The 18,312-nt window shown below is 53.0% G+C and overlaps 1 protein-coding gene across 1 annotated transcript in view; it reads left to right on the top strand.

Moving 5' to 3' along the window:
• The first annotated feature begins 778 nt into the window (after nt 1-778).
• The window catches only part of LOC149272858 (adhesion G protein-coupled receptor L2-like), a 40,105-nt gene continuing 22,571 nt past the window's right edge, over nt 779-18,312 (top strand). The window contains exons 1-5 of the mRNA XM_089506661.1: nt 779-844; nt 3,049-3,898; nt 4,984-5,197; nt 10,736-10,845; nt 16,543-17,343. Coding sequence (XP_089362787.1) covers nt 779-844; nt 3,049-3,898; nt 4,984-5,197; nt 10,736-10,845; nt 16,543-17,343 — 2,041 coding nt within the window. The remainder of the gene's footprint in view (nt 845-3,048; nt 3,899-4,983; nt 5,198-10,735; nt 10,846-16,542; nt 17,344-18,312) is intronic.

Raw genomic sequence — 18,312 nt, 5'->3', positions numbered from 1 at the left:
GGGGGCCCCGCCGTGATTTCCACGTCTCCGGGGGGCCCCGCCGTGATTTCCACGTCTCCGGGGGGCCCCGCCATGATTTCCACGTCTCCGGGGGGCCCCGCCGTGATTTCCACGTCTCCGGGGGGCCCCGCCGTGATTTCCACGTCTCCGGGGGGCCCCGCCATGATTTCCACGTCTCCGGGGGGCCCCGCCGTGATTTCCACGTCTCCGGGGGGCCCCGCCTTGATTTCCACGTCTCCGGGGGGCCCCGCCATGATTTCCACGTCTCCGGGGGCCCCCGCCGTGATTTCCACGTCTCTGCAGCGTCACTCGTGGAGAGGAAGCAGGATGTCTTTTATGGGGTTGATTCTGCGCCGTTTAATATGCTAAAAATTCCACTATTAAAAAAAAAAAAAAAAAAGGTTTTGGGAAATTGATTATTTTGTTGGTAACTGTTACAGGGTGACAGTGGGTTCCCCCCGGCGCGGATCTAGTGGCGGATGCCCCCCAGCACAGATCTAGTAGGGGATGCCCCCCCGGCGCGGATCTAGTGGCGGATGCCCCCCAGCGCAGATCCCTCCCGGCGCGGATCTAGTAGCGGAGAGCCCCCCGGCGCGGATCTCGTGGCAGATCCCCCGCAGGGATATAAATAGTTATTTAATGGACGGACCGCTCTGCTCCGGATCACGGAAGATATTCGCAGCGTGAATGCGATCCGTTATTAGATGGATCAGACGCGGCGTCGCCTTCCAACAAACACCTCGGCAGCATTAATTGGTCTATTAGTGAACACGTCGCCATGCGAGTAGCTGCGCAGGGACGGCTGGGGACCCTCTGTGATGTCATCGGGGGCCCTGCTCATTGTGTTTGTTACTCGGCCCCGTGTGCCGGAGCTGCCATAGTATCAGGAGAATACACGTTGTTGTTTGGAGCCGTGTTTATCAGAGTATAAAACATCTGCCTTTATGAATGGAAGGCGCTCCGGCGGCCAGACTTTGGGGGTCTCTGATGCGCCTCGTTGGGGGTTTCACTGCTTTATGCTTCATAAAGTCCAGAATTCTTACAATGAAGCGTCAGCCGTTCCTAACCGGTCACTGAAGGAAAAGGCGAGACGCCGATACATATTATCCCGCCCCGGCTGTTACCCAACCAACCCTTTTCACAATAAATGATCATTTTCAGCAGGTTCCGGGGCGCGCAGGTTCCGCGGCCGTGGCGGGTGAAATTATTCCGCCTTCAAAAATTTGAATAATAAAACCCGTCCGGTTACCGGATTCCCAAACAACGCTTTTCAAAAGTCTTCGGGGGCTATCACTGCCGTCAATGGGGGCTATTACTATATCGGGGGCTATTAGTGCCAATACCGGGGCGGGGGGGTAATGGCAGTAATAGCCCCCGATATAGTAATAGCCCCCATTATCGGCAGTGATAGCCGCAGCGAGTGACCTTCCTTGTCAGACAGAAGAATGACGGGGGCTTCGTTTCCAGGCAGTCGTTGGAAGCGGTCGGAAGAAAGACAAATGGGAGCCGTGTTAATGGGGTGTGACAGGCACCGGGCCCCGCTCCGCTAAACAATGCGCATCCCAAAACACACAACCAGGGGGCTTTAAGCCTCTTTAGCACAGGGACCGGTGACCCCGTATTGTGGGCCCTGAGTATCACCGCCAAAAATCCTTTAATTAAAATATACATCTTTCCCGGAGCAAAAGAGATTTTCCTTCTCCTCGAGCGAGATTTTCTCGTAAGATCGGTTCCTCTGTCGCCGGAACGCGTGTTACTTTTCTGGGGCTTCGTTTGCTCTGCGTGCGGGGGAAGTATTTTTCCTGCGCGCTTCTCACTTCCTGTCAGAAGACGGCCCGGAGGCTGCAGCTGATTGGATGCTCTGGTTGTCATGCAGTGTGCTGCCTGTAATGTATAGAACATGCTGACGCGGTGGCGTTATAGGTTACCGTGCGGCGTGTCACCGGTAAATATTAACCCTTTTAGTTGCAGAAATATGCGCATCGGGGCTAATAATACAGTGACCCCCGCCAAATGCCGCCCGGCCCCCTTGGTCAGACTCTCTTGCCTCTGAAGTTGTTGGCGAGGAGGCAGGGTGAGCTTTTGTGTTGCTTATTTTTTGAATAAGTTCAGCCTTTTGGTGAACGCGTCCGCCGGGGCCCACCGGGGCTCCGTGAAATAGCGCAGCTCTGATTCATGTGAAGGGCTTGGCGTGCATGCGCGATGGAGCTGGCTTGGTGCAGGCGGAGGAGACGCTTAAGTGACTGCATGAGAGGAGCGGGAAGGCTGCCTTCGCCATCTGTGACCAGAATGTGCGATAAGGCGCCGATCAGAGTGATTATGACATCATCACCGCCGTTTCCAGAACTACAAGTTTGCGGATTCCTTGTGATTTATTATTTACGGTTTTAGTCTCTCGATCCCTGATTTAATTCGAGGACGAGATGCCCACACGGGCAGTGAATAGAATTGTTACGGCGGTCCGGCCTGGCAGCCCCCACCGGCCCTCGGAATGTGACACACGAAATAAAAATAACCAAACCCTCACTTGATTAATGGCGGCTCAAACAATAACAAATAGCGCAAGGTCACGGTGGGGATGGACGACGTGCGGCTGCCGGCCGGCAGCGGAGGAAGTGCAGGGAATCTGATTGCGAATGAATGCCGAGGAATTCCTGTTCTGTTTCAAGGACTTTTCCTGATTACTGAGAAGCCTTTTCCGCGGAGACGCGCCTGAGACCCCCGCGCATGGCGGCCCCCCTCGCATTCCTGCATTTCACTATGTTTTTTTTATTCTTTATTGATATTATGGGTTTTTTTGGGTTCGGGCTCCGCGGGTTCTGTTGTTTTTATGAGATTTCATTTTTTTTTTTGCGGCTGCTTTAAAGTAACGATTTTAGTGTCTGGTCTTTGGGGGGGGGGTTCTTGCGCCGGCCGCCCCTCGCTTCCTTTGCTTTGGGCCGGAGGTATTGCAGGCGTTTTTGGGTCGTTTCTTTCTCTTGCCCCTTTTATCTCCTCATTTGAGTAAATAACATATAGAAATAAGTGCGGGAATTACCAAACGTATAGCGGCACCCTGCGCTGATCCGCAAGCACGCAGCGCGTTACGCCAGCAAGCACGCAGCACGTTACGCCCGCAATCCGCAAGCACGCAGCGCGTTACGCCAGCAAGCACGCAGCACGTTACGCCCGCAATCCGCAAGCACGCAGCGCGTTACGCCAGCAATCCGCAAGCACGCGGCGCGTTACGCCAGCAATCCGCAAGCACGCGGCGCGTTACGCCAGCAATCCGCAAGCACGCAGCGCGTTACGCCCGCAATCCGCAAGCACGCGGCGCGTTACGCCCGCAATCCGCAAGCACGCCGCGCGTTACGCCCGCAATCCGCAAGCACGCGGCGCGTTACGCCAGCAATCCGCAAGCACGCGGCGCGTTACGCCAGCAATCCGCAAGCACGCGGCGCGTTACGCCAGCAATCCGCAAGCACGCAGCGCGTTACGCCCGCAATCCGCAAGCACGCCGCGCGTTACGCCCGCAATCCGCAAGCACGCGGCGCGTTACGCCCGCAATCCGCAAGCACGCCGCGCGTTACGCCCGCAATCCGCAAGCACGCGGCGCGTTACGCCAGCAATCCGCAAGCACGCGGCACGTTACGCCAGCAATCCGCAAGCACGCGGGCCGTTACGCCAGCAATCCGCAAGCACGCCGCGCGTTACGCCCGCAATCCGCAAGCACGCCGCGCGTTACGCCCGCAATCCGCAAGCACGCCGCGCGTTACGCCCGCAATCCGCAAGCACGCAGCGCGTTACGCCAGCAATCCGCAAGCACGCAGCGCGTTACGCCCGCAATCCGCAAGCACGCAGCGCGTTACGCCCGCAATCCGCAAGCACGCAGCACGTTACGCCCGCAAGCACGCAGCGCGTTACGCCGCTGGACACACACAGCATTGATGTGTGGTGAAAAGCGTGACATCATGTGACCTGCGCTGATGTAAGAAGTAACGTAAGGCGGCGAGTAACAAAGTGTCGGAATCCTCGCGTTTTCTCTGTAGTCCCGACCGCCGTCGCTTCTGCTCCTTCTTATCGTTGTGTTTGTCCTCCCCGTAGAGGGAAACCAGGAGCTCCAAGGACAGAGGGGTGAAATGCGAGCCCTCCGGGGGCCTCGGGTTGGGGGTTGGGAGGCAGGAAGGTCACCGCCGCTCGCGTCGTATAAATATGTATCGTATCGATGGTGCCGGTCGCTGCTTAACAAATGTTGGCCAAAAAAGATATTTACGTTCCAGACGCTTTCCGGGTCGGGTTCTGCTCAACAACGTTTAGAATGAATTTCACTTTATTTTACCCTCTCGCCCTAAATGCCCCAAGAAAGGGCAGGAAGGAGGGCGTTTGAAAGGTATGACGGCGCATGGAGAGCGTGCCGAGAAATGCGGTGTAAAAGGCGCTTTCCTGCCGCGTTCTGTAAGCGATCTCGTGTTGTGAACGGATTGTCTGAATAGTGCGTTTAGCTGTGAGCTACAAACAGTCCTTCCCTGGGGGGCTTCCAGCCCTGCGCTCTGCCGAGGGGCCGACGACTGCCTGGCCCCTGGGAATAAACTGCTAAGCAGCGTTACAGGGGCCTGATTCTCGTCTCCCGCCGCCGATGGGCGGCTTCACGGAGCATACGAATAAAAGCCGCTCCATGTTTGTGCTGCGGCAGGCGGGGGTCCGTTGGGGGATGTTGGGGTCTCTCCTGCGCAGCTCTATTAAAAAGCGTCTGCCGGCGTCCCCGTTTATTATAAAACCCGTGCCGATTCCGTAACGCTGTCCTCATTTTTCTGTGTGTGTTTGGGTATAAACAGCAGTGGGGGGGTATTGGCCAGGGCTATAAGCGCGGGGGTATAATCTGGGGGAATTAGCTGGGGTATTAGTAGGAAACGGCCGGCGCTGTGTAGAATATTCTGACTTAGTTGATATTTATTAGATTTTCCTGAAATTTATATTTTATTCCTGTTTTTGCCTCGTTTTCAGCTTTCAGCCGTGCGGCGTTACCGTTTGGTTTGGTACGGAGGGAGCTCGCGTGCGAAGGGTACCCCATTGACCTCAGATGTCCCGGAAGTGATGTCATAATGATCGAAAGTGCCAACTACGGGCGCACAGACGACAAGATCTGTGATGCTGACCCATTTCAGATGGAGAACACGGACTGCCATCTTCCAGACGCGTACAAAATCATGTCGCAGAGGTGAGGAGCGCCGCATGCGCCGTAGGTTTTATTCCGCCCCAGCATCGTGTGAAGCACGTGTCATTCGCTTCGCATTTGTAACGATACAGAATGCGCTTAAAGCTCTTGGAAACGTCGTGTTTGTCTCGGGTTTCTTCCAAGCGTTTGAGATCTCGTTTTATTCTTTCGCTTTACTTCGCTGTCCTCTCGTGTGGCCCCAGAAGTTTATCGGCCCCAAGCAGGAGCCGGGAGACTCCTGGCGCAGATAATGAATTTGATCGCCTATAGAACGTATACGGCCCCCCGAAGAAGAAGAAGCAGCTCCTCCTCGATAAAACGCAGTGAAAATCTGCAATCGCCTGCAGCCATGCGATTTATCCGTAATCTGCCGTCTTTAAATTATCGTTTTGTTTTGGGGGAGATGGTTTTCGCTGCTTGAGGGGGAGGCCGAGGAGACCTTTTCACGGACCCTGGATTAGAGCGACTCCTTTCCCTTTATTTATCAATTAGTGGGACGGCAGACGCTGCGATCTGTACCCGGCGCGTTTTAAGGAGCTTTGTTTGCGTTTCCGCTCGGTAGCCGTTTGTCTTTCTAGATCCGAAAAATAAGATTTTTATTCAAATGTTTTAAATATTCATCAAAGAGGAGAGAAGCCTGAAACTGACAGAGACCATTAACATCAAAACATCTAATGAATCGCACGGGGATCGCAGAGAGGTGTGGGGGTCCCACGGATCGGGCAGCCGCCGCCACGCTTTACTTCCCACAGATCGGGCCGCCGCGCTTTACTTCCCACAGATCGGGCCGCCGCGCTTTACTTCCCACGGATCGGGCAGCCGCCGCCACGCTTTACTTCCCACGGATCGGGCCGCCGCGCTTTACTTCACACGGATCGGGCCGCCACTATTTACTTCCCACGGATCGGGCCGCCACTATTTACTTCCCACGGATCGGGCCGCCGCGCTTTGCTTCCCACGGATCGGGCCGCCACTATTTACTTCCCACGGATCGGGCAGCCACTATTTACTTCCCACGGATCGGGCAGCCACTATTTACTTCCCACGTGGCGGTGGCCCGAGACCCTGTGCATGCGCACACCGAGTGACAACCTGCCACAGATTATCTGTTTTACTTGCATATTCCCGCTGCTGCCATCCCTGATCTGCCATGCGATAAAGCAGTTATTACCCCCCCAATAATTAATGGAGGAGCTGGTCCTGCTCCAGCTGGCGGCGCGTCTTCTAAGAGATCCCGTTAATTGAGTGCATCTCGTCGCGCAGAAAGCCGCCGTCCGCCAGGCAGCCGATGGTTTCAATTAAGGTGACGAGATGACCTTTGTGGACGTGCGCTGGGAACAGTCGCCTCCTTCACGACCCCGCGGGGAAAATTCTCACCCCGGCCAAGTGGGATTAAACCTTGGAAGTGGAAGAAAAGCCCCCTGCAGGGGGGGCAACGTTTGTTGTTTTGTGTTTGTTTCCAAGCGTCGGTCCGGACCCCGGCGAAAACCCCCAAAAAACAGCAAAACTGCTAAAAATGCGTGAGAAAGGGAGCCGCGCCGCCAGCGGGGGGGGGGGCTGGGGAGTGGTTGCGGCGGGATTCTCAGCGAAACCTGTTAACCCCTTACTGCCACACGCTCGGCAGAAACGCAAAGTGTTACATTGTGATTGAGGTTGAAAAAAAAAGACGGCGTCCCTCGGCTCTCACTTTGTCACTTTGAGTTTTTTTTTATGCCGTTATTGATACATTTTATATATAATCGAAATATTTATACCGGGATGAACACGGATTATTAGGGTGGCCAATGGCAGCCTGTGAAAGGGTTAAATCCTTGAAAGCAAATCATAGAAAGTTGTCAGGTTGAAACCGTCTAACCGTGCCTGCCGAGTGCCCGCGAGGGCCGGGTGAGTCTAAATAACCGTGCCTGCCGAGTGCCCGCGAGGGCCGGGTGAGTCTAAATAACCGCGCCTGCCGAGTGCCCGCGAGGGCCGGGTGAGTCTAAATAACCGCGCCTGCCGAGTGCCCGCGAGGGCCGGGTGAGTCTAAATAACCACGCCTGCCGAGTGGCCGCGAGCGCCGGGTGAGTCTAAATAACCGCGCCTGCCGAGTGCCCGCGAGGGCCGGGTGAGTCTAAATAACCGCGCCTGCCGAGTGCCCGCGAATGCCGGGTGAGTCTGGATACCGCGCCTGCCGAGTGCCCGCGAGCGCCGGGTGAGTCTGGACGGTGAGCGGCTCCCTGCGCCGCCTCTCTCGCTCGCTGTTTATATCGGTGACAGCCGCGCGCCGCCTCCTGCTGAGTGCTGTCTTTGCCGCTTCGCAGCACAATGGCTCGCACTCCCAGGCCCGGCGTTAGCAGATATTTAATGCATTCCAGCGCTTTATAGGTCACTGCGAAGCGAGTCTAGAACACGAACCGCCGCGAGGATCTAATGCAGAACGCGTCTCGTCGGGTTTAACCGCTTCGCTGTTGGAGGCGGCGCTCGTCATTTTATCCCTTTTCCCGCAGACTTCTCTCGTTTGACTTTAATCGTTCCGGTTCCTTTCCGCTCCTTTATCCCCCCGGCGCGGGGATTATTCCCATAGAGCTGTACCGAGTACCTGGCACCGGAGGCTCCGGCTCCACTCGGGGAACCCAGCCCCCTGTGCATCAGGCGAGCCCCCCGGAAACGCACACGGAGACCACAAACTATTTATACGAAGCTCTGATTGGACGACGTCTCCTGATTCCCGTGTATCCGGCGATCCGTTTATTCTAATACCCCCCAGATATTCCGTCCTGCATTGAACGCGTCGGAGGAATCTGATGGCGGTTGGTTCTCGATGTTCTGATGAATGCAGCGCGGCCTCCGCTCTGGAACCGGATCCCGTCCTGCCGTATACGTTCCGATGATTAAGAAAAAAAAATTCCGGCCCTCCTGGGCAGCTTTACATAAAACGATTTATATTTCTTCATCCTGCGGAATTTGCCCTAAATGCGGGTCTGTCCGCGCCGCCGCTAATCCTCTAAGCGCGTAATTAACGGAGCAGAAAAGCAATGTGCGCCGCGCGCGCCGTAAAGATGTTCTCTCCCGAGTGATCTTTAAGGAGTAAATAATTAGAAGAGGAAGGAGCTTTCAGACGACCGACGTGAATGTGAGCGTAATTAGGAGGAACGGCCAGAGAGTTGGCGAGCGTGTGCATGCGCGACGATTTTATATCATAACAAGTCTAATTAAATATTGAAAAGGCAAAAATCTCCTATTGCAAGAAAAATGACCTGCCACGGAAGGCCTGTAACTGCGCAGATAATTAGCGAGGGTTATGGAGGAAGGAGTCGGAGATCGCGGCCAAGGTCACGCGGTAACACGCTGCGCGTTTGGTGCGGCGTCCGTCTGCCTCCTCGCTAATTCAACTAAATGGGGCGCCCTGTCGCGAGCTCCAAATTACCGGCTGCTAAATGGGATATAAATGCAAATCCGGCAGTGATGGGGGACATTTCTCCAAGTAATCCCCCAATTTGAGCGGTCGCTCGCGGAAGGAAGGGAGCGGGAGGAGCACCGGATCGGGCCGCAGGTGGAGCACCGGATCGGGGGGGGGCGGGGGAAGCACCGGATCGGGCTGCGGGCGGGGGAAGCACCGGATCGGGGGGGGGGGCGGGTTAGAGCACCGGATCGGGCTGCGGGGGGAGCACCGGATCGGCCGCTGATTAACCTTTCGAGTGATGGACAGCGCGTTACGGCTCTCTATAAACTCGCCCAGCGTTTTCAGGGCAAATAAAAAAAAATTCAAATAAAAAATACTCTCGATAATGAAGGCGCTGAGTGGGATCGGACAGAATTTCCAAGCCACACCCCCTCCGGGGTAATAATACGGGTGGCGGGTGTGTGACGACCGGGGTATCTGCGAGTTTTAAATGAAATTCCCCTTCGTTTATTTGTTTCATTTCTCGGTTTCTTTGGTTTTTTTTATTGAGCTTTGTTTTTATCGATTAGTTTTTTGCTCCATTTCATAAAATCAGAGTGTTTTCCTCGCGTCTCCCCGGGACACCGGACTCGGGGTCCTCTCCGTGGCCCTGGACGGGGGTCCCTGCTTTATGTCGCTCTCGGGTTATACGCGGCTGTATTTTTAATGTTTCTGAGAATAGCGCGGAGCGGCGGCCCCTGGCAGGAGGTAGCGACATTTTCTTCATTTAGATTTTCGAGCTGAAACCTGGTTTGAGAGAGCGGCGCATCCCGCGGGCCGGAGACGTTTCGGGGGGGGGGCTCCGGTAATAAAGCTGTTCTGGTGGAGATGGGGAGCGACAGAGCGTCGCAGGAGAGAGAGTCGTTACTGCGGTCTATCTAACGATCGCTGAAGATTCCCAACAGGGTTTGGAGCGTGACGAGAGGAGCGAGCGTTATCTCGCCCGAGCAGCAGCCTCTCCTTAATCACTAGAACAAGAATATTGATGAAAACCCTTCACACGATCTCCTCTCCATCGCCCCGCAACGCCACCGCCGGGGTGAACGGGGGGTTTGTCTCGCTCCGTGCGCCGAAAACCGAAGAGCATGCGCGTTCTTCAGAGATACGAACAGAAAGTAACTATAAAAGCCGGGTGACTGCAACGGTCACCCCGCGCAGGGCGAGGGGCAAATAATGTAATAAACCCTCCACGTGCCGGTCGCGCGGGTCTGATTATTATTATTGATTATTATTATTATTATTGAGTATTATTATTGATTATTATTATTATTATGAGTATTATTATTATTCTGAGTATTATTCTGAGTATTATTATTGTTATTATTATTATTCTGAGTATGAGTATTATTATTATTCTGAGTATTATTATTATTCTGAGTATTATTATTATTCTGAGTATTATTATTATTATTATTATTCTGAGTATTATTATTGTTATTATTATTCTGAGTATTATTATTATTATTCTGAGTATTATTATTATTATTATTATTCTGAGTATTATTATTGTTATTATTATTCTGAGTATTATTATTGTTATTATTATTCTGAGTATTATTATTATTATTATTCTGAGTATTATTATTATTATTATTATTATTATTATTCTGAGTATTATTATTATTCGGAGTTATTATTATTATTATTCTGAGTATTATTATTATTATTATTCTGAGTATTATTATTATTCTGAGTATTATTATTATTCTGAGTATTATTATTATTAGTATTAGTATTTTATTTATGTAGCGCCTACAGTTTACGCAGCGCTTAATACAATCCATATATTCAGGGGGTCTGACGAGGTTATTATTATTATTCTGAGTATTATTATTGTTATTATTCTGAGTATTATTATTATTATTCTGAGTATTATTATTATTATTATTATTATTCTGAGTATTATTATTATTATTCTGAGTATTATTATTATTATTCTGAGTATTATTATTATTATTATTATGAGTATTATTATTATTAGTATTAGTATTTTATTTATGTAGCGCCTACAGTTTACGCAGCGCTTAATACAATCCATATATTCAGGGGGTCTGACGAGGCGGAGAGACTCGGTTCACAAACTTCTGTTTTCTAAAGAATCCTCTTGTTTCCCGTTCCAGATGCAACAATCGGACGCAGTGCGTCGTGGTCACCGGCTCCGAGGTCTTTCCCGACCCGTGTCCCGGAACCTACAAGTATTTGGAGGTCCAGTATGAGTGCGTCCCATACAGTAAGTACCGCGCCGCCCGTGACATTGTGAACCGGGTTACACGCAGGGCGCGCGGATCCTCCTCCCGGCGGGGGCGTCCGTCTGCGTTCCGAAGTGTTTGCTTTCAGGCTCGTGTTTTTCTAGAAAACAAACCGGATTTCGCAGCTCGGGGTGCCGGACGGAAACGAAGTTCATCGCCCAATCCCGGGCCGACAAATTGGCTTGGCTCGCACTTCCCTAAAGAAACTTGACTTTGATTTGAGTCGCGCCTCGCTCCAGCGGCCACCTGCTGCGTCTCCTCCGTCTGGCTGCGGAATTCCTCCCCGGAGCTGAATGGGCAGCGAATCGCATTCGTGATTTCTGATCGCAGCGAGACGCTTCTCTGCGGTGTAATCCGCCCCGCGAGCCGCTAATTGTTTTCACCTCTCCGTAAAGCGGCCGCCGTCTGAAAATCCTCCAGTCATTTATTATTTTGTCTTCCGGTGATCATCGCTCACTCGGGAGAATCCGGGGGAATTTTATTAACGCTGCGCAGGTTCCTGGGTATTGTAACGATGATTGGCAGCCGAGCAGACGTGGCTTCCGGACTCTGGGAGGGAGGGTGAGTGGATCCGGGAGCCCTGCAGTAAGCGTGGGGACTCCAGTAGGGAGGGTGAGTGGATCCGGGAGCCCTGCAGTAAGCGTGGGGACTCCGGTAGGGAGGGTGAGTGGATCCGGGAGCCCTGCAGTAAGTGTGGGGACTCCGGTAGGGAGGGTGAGTGGATCCGGGAGCCCTGCAGTAAGAGTGGGGACTACGGTAGGGAGGGTGAGTGGATCCGGGAGCCCTGCAGTAAGTGTGGGGACTCCGGTAGGGAGGGTGAGTGGATCCGGGAGCCCTGCAGTAAGCGTGGGGACTCCGGTAGGGAGGGTGAGTGGATCCGGGAGCCCTGCAGTAAGCGTGGGGACTCCGGTAGGGAGGGTGAGTGGATCCGGGAGCCCTGCAGTAAGCGTGGGGACTCCGGTAGGGAGGGTGAGTGGATCCGGGAGCCCTGCAGTAAGTGTGGGGACTCCGGTAGGGAGGGTGAGTGGATCCGGGAGCCCTGCAGTAAGTGTGGGGACTCCGGTAGGGAGGGTGAGTGGATCCGGGAGCCCTGCAGTAAGCGTGGGGACTCCGGTAGGGAGGGTGAGTGGATCCGGGAGCCCTGCAGTAAGTGTGGGGACTCCGGTAGGGAGGGTGAGTGGATCCGGGAGCCCTGCAGTAAGTGTGGGGACTACGGTAGGGAGGGTGAGTGGATCCGGGAGCCCTGCAGTAAGTGTGGGGACTCCGGTAGGGAGGGTGAGTGGATCCGGGAGCCCTGCAGTAAGTGTGGGGACTCCGGTAGGGAGGGTGAGTGGATCCGGGAGCCCTGCAGTAAGTGTGGGGACTCCGGTAGGGAGGGTGAGTGGATCCGGGAGCCCTGCAGTAAGCGTGGGGACTCCGGTAGGGAGGGTGAGTGGATCCGGGAGCCGTCTGCACAGTCTGGCTTGTGTGTGCGAAGGCTCTCCGAGAAGACCCCGCGTGCCGGCCGCTGTGTGCGACTTGCAGGGTTTTGCCCTTCTGATGTCACTGCCTGAATGACATCACACACTCACTGCACCTGACTGGCACTTACGTTTTAATGGTGTAGAAAGTGTGGTTTTTGTTATCCTTGTGGGGGCTTAACGTCTCCCTATCTGTCCCTCTGTCACTACATGGTTAGGGTCTGGTTTTAACCCTCTCACTGCCAGGCGAATTGTCTAAGCCTTTGGCACTGAAAGGGTTTAGCGTCAGAACTCATTTTATTGTGTCTGGTATAAGACGTTTCATTTCACTGTTTTTGTCCACAGGAGTTTGGTCGGAATTTGTTCTGAATAACCCGAGAAATTTACATTTTCTAATTCTCTCCGTTTTTTGCTGATCTTTTTTAGCGCATACGCGGCCGCGAAGCAAGAGCGGCCTCTTTATTTAACCATTCCTGGACCAGAGTAATCCGGAGTAACGGCTCCTCATACACTCCATGGCATGTTGATAATGATTTAATAATAAACCTGTAACTATAACCCTTATAAAACGCGGAGACGCGGCACGGACAGATCTCACCCCCCCCCCCCCCCCCCCCGCCCATGGGGACCAAATGCATTTTACTTTAAAAAAAGTTACTTAAAAATAAATGAAGCTTTTGAGCAGCTCTGCGCATGCGTGAACGTGCTGCCTTCGCCTGCCGGGCAGAGAGCGCTCAGTAAAGATGGTTTTCTTTTAACCCCTTTAATGGCTGATGCGCTTTTTTTTTAATGGTAAAGATGCTGTTCTAAAATAGTAATAACCCCCCATCTGGCGCGCGGAGTCAGTGACGCCCGCATCCCCCTTTCTTCCTCCTCTTAGTGCGATTCGTTGGCCAGATACGTATTCTGCTAATAATGCCCGATGTCATGACGGCCGGCGCTCTCCGGGAACCCAAGCTTCCGAATAATGAGAAGCTCAGGCGTCTCCAGCGAGAATTCCCCAAATCTGCCCGAATTATTATAAAGCCGAGTACGGGATCCCCGTCTCTGCCGCGCTCGCTCCGGTTAACGGCTTTGGCTCCCGGTGAGACATCTGATCATCCTTCACGCTGCCATCTCGCGTGACCATGACACGGCGCGGCAACTCGATGACGGCTTTTGGCAATTTATCTGTTTTTCAAATGTTTTTATTATTTTTATAAAAATAGGAAGGAAGATTTATTTTTTTCTGAAAATGTTTCGGGTTTGTGTTTTTATTACTGAACGGGGCGCTGTGGAGTACCCCACAACCCCATTATGTGAAACGCTGTTTAATATACACATTGAGGCTGGGTCAGGGGAGAAAGACGAGCGGCGGGGACTTGGTGGTCCGGTGCGGGTTAGGAGCGGCGAGAGGTTGGTGTTCTGGGCAGGGTTAGGAGCGGCGGGGGGTTGGTGTTCCGCGCAGGGTTAGGAGCGGCGGGGGGTTGGTGTTCTGGGCAGGGTTAGGAGCGGCGGGGGGTTGGTGTTCCGCGGAGGGTTAGGAGCGGGGGGGGTTGGTGGTCCGCGGAGGGTTAGGAGCGGCGGGGGGTTGGTGGTCCGCGGAGGGTTAGGAGCGGGGGGGGGGGTTGGTGTTCCGCGGAGGGTTAGGAGCGGCGGGGGGTTGGTGTTCCGTGCAGGGTTAGGAGCGGCGGGGGGTTGGTGTTCCGCGGAGGGTTAGGAGCGGGGGGGGTTGGTGGTCCGCGGAGGGTTAGGAGCGGCGGGGGGTTGGTGTTCCGCGCAGGGTTAGGAGCGGCGGGGGGATGGTGTTCCGCGCAGGGTTAGGAGCGGCGGGGGGTTGGTGTTCCGCGCAGGGTTAGGAGCGGCGGGGGGTTGGTGTTCCGCGCAGGGTTAGGAGCGGCGGGGGGTTGGTGTTCCGCGCAGGGTTAGGAGCGGCGGGGGGTTGGTGTTCCGCGGAGGGTTAGGAGCGGGGGGGGTTGGTGGTCCGCGGAGGGTTAGGAGCGGGGGGGGGGGGTTGGTGTTCCGCGGAGGGTTAGGAGCGGCGGGGGGTTGGTGTTCCGTGCAGGGTTAGGAGCGGCAGGGGGTTGGTGTTCCGCGGAGGGTTAGGAGCGGCGGGGGGTTGGTGTTCCGCGCAGGGTTAGGAGCGGCGGGGGGTTGGTTTTCCGCGCAGGGTTAGGAGCGGCGGGGGGTTGGATTTCCGCGCAGGGTTAGGAGCGGCGGGGGGTTGGTGTTCCGCGGAGGGTTAGGAGCGGGGGGGGATGGTGTTCCGCGCAGGGTTAGGAGCGGCGGGGGGTTGGATTTCCGCGCAGGGTTAGGAGCGGCGGGGGGTTGGTGTTCCGCGCAGGGTTAGGAGCGGCGGGGGGGTTAGTGTTCCGCGGGGGGTTTGGACAGGTGGAACGGTAGCGTCGCGTGGCTTTACGTCAGCAGAGTGACCCTCAGAGGGTGCCGCTGTCGGGTGTCTCTTCGGTAGGAGTTGCTGTCCAGTTACCCCAAACTGTGAAGAAAGATCCTGAATCCCTGGGAAACCGGATTAAAATCAGACGCCTTCTCGCGGCCGGAAACCCCAAAAAGTTTGACATTGGAGACATTTTGGTGGGTTGGGTGGCGCATGTCCGGGGGTCTCCAGTGTCTGCAGTGGGGAATCCGGTCCTGGCGGGGCTTTAAGATCCGTGGGTTCTCGGCCCGATAGAGGGGGCCGGTCACTGAAAAGACATTCGTCACCAGAGCACAAACACCACCCGTGTGCCTGACGTGTATCCGATACCAGGGCATCCAAGCACCATTCCGACCCCGTTCATTAAGAGGTAGTCTTTACTGAGCTGTAATAACCTTGAAAGGCGGTAAAGCCAGTGAAGCCGAGCTCTATGACTCTATATAATTGCTGCTCCTGCCGTGGGTTTCCAGAACCAAATCCAAGGCGCTGCTGAACCCCAAACACTAATTGGCCAGAACTTTAACGCCACCGGCCTCCTGCCCCTGATTGGCTGCTTATTCTATATCTTTTTTCCGCTTGTAACAAGTCAGTTAACTGGTGCAGGACTCGGGAGAAAGAAGGGGCAGATATGTGATCATAAATCCAAATATTTCCTGCTCTGTTGACGAGTGTCTCGTTCACGTGGAATAAGGTCCAGTTTGGAGCCGGTTTCTCCGGCGTGTGTGTAAGCGGTGCGTGTAAGCGGTGCGTGTGTAAGCACTGAGTGTAAGCGATGCGTGTGTAAGCACTGAGTGTAAGCGGTGCGTGTGTAAGCACTGAGTGTAAGCGGTGCGTGTGTAAGCACTGAGTGTAAGCGGTGCGTGTAAGCGGTGCGTGTGTAAGCGGTGCGTGTGTAAGCGGTGCGTGTAAGCGGTGCGTGTGTCACGTTCCAGAGTCTCTTTCCTTCACTAGGTGTCTCCGGATTGGCCGTGTAGCCGAGTTCTTGCTGTCCCTGCTTTAGTGTCTGTGCTTTTTGTTTGATTGACAGTCCATTCATGTTAATCTCTCTTCTTTTCTCCTTGCATCCTTTTTTTCACTTTCTCTTCCAATGCTTAAAATAGAAGTGGAACAAAAAGGTAAATAAATTCCTCCCGCCAGCCCGACCCCAGCCCGACCCCAGCCCGACCCCAGCCCGACCCCAGCTCCCTGTTATGTGCCATCTGGATGTTAACCTTCTCTACCCCCTTATCCCCCAAACACCCCGCAGGACCCTATTTCTGCACCGTGCTCCGGCGGGCCGCTCATAGGCCGCGTTCTGAGAGGTCCTCGGTGGGCCGCGTTCTGCGAGCGCCGGGTGGGAATCGCGGTGCTTTGTATTGACTCCGTCTGTTTCTTTTCTCCCCGTTCGTTTCGTTGAGTTGCCCGGCCCCCCGGCCCCCTCGCCACAGCATGCCCCGTTTCAGGCTCTCCCTGTCTGTTCCATTCATCGCTTCTTTCCAGCTCCCGGCCTCTGTATAGATATATATGTCGTGTTCCTAGTTTCGGGGTGCGTTAGCGTGTTTCTGGCTCCCCGACGCCCGCGCAGGTTAACGGCAGGAATGGAAAACCTTTTTTTTTTTTGACGTATTTTAATAGCCGGAAAGCGGCCGCTGGTTTTTCGTTGGCTAAAATATTTCACCCCATTCCACCCGACGAAGTCTGCTCTAAAATAGTTATTTTTCCTCTCTGTTTAGATGAATCTTCCCAAGTCTCTTATTTTCCCTGTGAACGGGGAAAGTCGTTGAAATGCATGTTTTGTGAAATAATCCTCTCTCTCTTCCCGCCAGTCTTTGTTTGCCCCGGGGCGCTGAAGGCCGTCGTGGACTCGCCGTATATCTTCGAAGCCGAGCAGAAAGCGGGCGCGTGGTGCAAGGACCCGCTGCAGGCGGCCGATAAGATCTATTTCATGCCGTGGACTCCGTATCGCACGGACACGCTCATCGAGTACGCCTCGCTGCAGGACTTCCAGAGCGGGCGGCAGACCACCACCTACAAGCTTCCCAACCGCGTGGACGGCACGGGCTTCGTGGTCTATGACGGCGCCGTCTTTTTTAATAAGGAACGGACCAGGAACATCGTAAAGTTTGACTTGAGGACTAGAATCAAGAGCGGAGAGGCGATTATCAATTATGCAAATTACCACGACACGTCCCCGTACCGATGGGGAGGAAAAAGCGACATCGACCTGGCGGTGGACGAGAACGGCTTATGGGTGATCTATGCCACGGAGCAGAATAACGGGATGATTGTGATCAGCCAGCTCAACCCTTACACCCTGAGATTCGAGGCGACGTGGGAGACGGCGTACGATAAGCGCGCCGCGTCCAACGCCTTCATGATCTGCGGCGTCCTCTACGTGGTGCGCTCCGTGTACCAAGACAACGAGAGCGAGAACGGAAAGAACGCCATCGACTACGTCTTCAACACCAAGCTGAACCGCGGGGAGCCGGCCGACATTCCCTTCCCCAACCAGTATCAGTACATCGCCTCGCTGGACTACAACCCCCGCGATAACCGGCTCTACGTGTGGAACAACAACTTCATCCTGCGCTACGCGCTCGACTTCGCGCTCCACGACTTCGCGCAAGGTAAGCCGGAGGCCTCCGTCTCGTGTGTTTATTGCAGCGATTTCCGCAGCGGGCGGCCGCGCATCCTCGCTCGGGGGGGGGGGGGGGATCACCGGACGGATTCTTCTCCTGTTTGTTGATTTATAAAGTGCCGTATATTATTAGTAGTAGTAATATTATTGGTATTAGTATTTAGTATTATTATTATTGGTAGTATTATTAGTATCAGTATTAGCGGTATTATTGGTATTAGTAGTATTATTATCGGTATTATTGGTATTAGCGGTACTGTTAGTATTATTATTAGTATTATTGGTATTAGTATTAGTGATATTATTAGTATCAGTATTATTAGTATCGGTATTAGCGGTACTGTTAGTATTATTATTAGTATTAGTGGTATTATTAGTATCAGTATTATTAGTATTATTGGTATTATTAGTATTAGTGGTATTATTAGTATCGGTATTAGTATCAGTATTGTTGGTATCAGTATTGTTAGTATTATTATTAGTATCGGTATTATTAGTATCAGTATTGTTAGTATTATTAGTATCGGTATTATTGGTATTAGCGGTATTATTAGTATCGGTATTATTGGTATTAGCGGTACTGTTAGTATTATTATTAGTATTAGTGGTATTATTAGTATCAGTATTATTAGTATTATTGGTATTATTAGTATTATTGGTATTATTAGTATTGGTATTAGTATCAGTATTGTTGGTATCAGTATTGTTAGTATTATTATTAGTATCGGTATTATTAGTATCAGTATTGTTAGTATTATTAGTATCGGTATTATTTGTATTAGCGGTATTATTAGTATCGGTATTATTGGTATTAGCGGTACTGTTAGTATTATTATTAGTATTAGTGGTATTATTAGTATCAGTATTATTAGTATTATTGGTATTAGCGGTATTATTAGTATTATTATTAGTATTATTGGTATTATTAGTATCGGTATTATTAGTATCAGTATTGTTG

This window comes from Sceloporus occidentalis, unplaced genomic scaffold (assembly GCF_023333645.1).
Source record: "Sceloporus occidentalis isolate IW3139 unplaced genomic scaffold, rSceOcc1.0.p SCAF_408, whole genome shotgun sequence".
Taxonomy (NCBI): Eukaryota; Metazoa; Chordata; class Lepidosauria; order Squamata; family Phrynosomatidae; genus Sceloporus; species Sceloporus occidentalis.
This window is presented reverse-complemented; position numbering and strand designations above follow the sequence as displayed.